We start from the raw sequence: 1,681 nt of genomic DNA on the forward strand, positions 1-1,681 counted from the left end.
CATACATACTGTACATACTGTATAACATAACATACATCTAATAATTTACACTTAAAATACAAACAAATGCAAGGCCAAATGCTCAGAAAGGGTTACAAATACAAGAAGTAAGTAATTTATCTGTAACTCAAAGACCTTGATTACCTGTTTCAGGTATTCTGTTAGAGTTGAAAGTAAACTTTTTGCAAGAAGGTATAGATGTCGTGGAGTAGGATTGAGCATCCCAACACTAGATCTTTGTGTAGAGTTACAGTGATGTCACGCAGAAAATGTTTTGTCCTCTTGAACAGGAACTGGAGCACATTATCTGTCAGATGATGCATGTTGCGGAGTATCTGGAGTGGGACGTCACAGAACTGAAGCCGGTAGAATAAACTTGAATTTGACCCTGGCCTGACAGTGTGTGCAGAATTTGATCATATTTTCTAGTAATGAACATATTTTTTATTGGTTTTGGGTGTAGATTTTGGAGGAGATGATGCAGGAGATTGACTATGACCGTGATGGGATGGTTTCTCTTGAAGAGTGGGTCCAGGGTGGCCTGACCACCATTCCTCTGCTAGTGCTGCTGGGACTCGAAACTGTGATAATCAATTAAGCATTACATATTTATATGTGTATGTCCGATATGTTCATCTGTCCATCTTGTCCATCTGTCTGTACATCTATCCGTTCATCCAAGCCAGAAGAACAGATACAAATGCATCAGTGTGATAAATTGAGATGTTACACTCTGTTTGCCCACTAGATGGTGTCCTCGACTAATTTTAAATGCTTTGACAGCTGCATTAATGGTCTGGTATCTGATTTATTTGGAGTGTCATCCAGATTTTTAAAGATGCAGATTTGACACTTTTCAAGACATATTCCTTTCTTTTCAACTTTTGCATTGTCTCAGCAGGATTCCAGAATACACTTTATGTAATTTGCCATAATGTTTTTCATCACTGTTGTCATAGTTGTATTATCATTGTCAAGCTGTCTTCCTCTCATTCTCTTGTTATTATCTTTGTTTTTCTCACTCTTTCTGTATTGCAGAATGTAAAGGATGACGGGCAGCATGTGTGGAGACTGAAGCACTTCAGTAAACCGGCATACTGTAACCTGTGTCTGAATATGTTGATCGGATTGGGAAAGCAAGGCCTTTGCTGCTCCTGTAAGTCCAGCACCAGACCTTACAACATTTATTACATTAACCACCAGTCACTTCTGTTCACTTATCATTTTTTGCTTTATGCTATAAGTGAATATGGACAAATGCAAATCAAGACCATCAATTTCATTTGGAATACAAGTAAGCTAGTGTATATTAAATATCTCTTCTTTAAACATTGACATTCAAAAGAATTGAAGATGGGTTCAAGGTCATAATAAGACAACTGAATTTCAAATGTTTGTATTTTATTTTATTTATTTATTTATTATTTTTGACATTTTTTTTGTTTTGTTACTTTGGTGAAGTAATGTGTTTTTAAAATAAAAAATTAATACATTAATTAATCAGCAATCAAATTTATTGACATTAAATAACCAATTGTAGACAATAATAATAATAAATTAAATTAAAATACATGTTAAAGTATTAAAAATGATAAAAATTGATACCAAAAACAAATGATCAAAACATTGATTCTTTACACTGTGAATTAATTTACTGTGTGTCTGTTTTATAGTCTGTAAG

General features: G+C 34.0%; 1 protein-coding gene across 1 annotated transcript; it reads left to right on the forward strand.

The window, feature by feature from the left end:
- Positions 1-290: 290 nt before the first annotated feature.
- LOC107736511 (diacylglycerol kinase beta-like) lies at positions 291-1,156 on the forward strand (the record flags this gene model as incomplete). Its single annotated transcript, XM_016547901.1, has 3 exons — positions 291-365; positions 464-583; positions 1,039-1,156. Coding segments are annotated over 3 exons (313 nt in total), but the record flags the coding sequence as incomplete, so codon positions are not given.
- Between the last annotated feature and the right edge of the window lie 525 nt (positions 1,157-1,681).

This window comes from Sinocyclocheilus rhinocerous, unplaced genomic scaffold (assembly GCF_001515625.1).
Source record: "Sinocyclocheilus rhinocerous isolate Xijiao unplaced genomic scaffold, SAMN03320098_v1.1 C36752512, whole genome shotgun sequence".
NCBI classification, from domain to species: Eukaryota; Metazoa; Chordata; class Actinopteri; order Cypriniformes; family Cyprinidae; genus Sinocyclocheilus; species Sinocyclocheilus rhinocerous.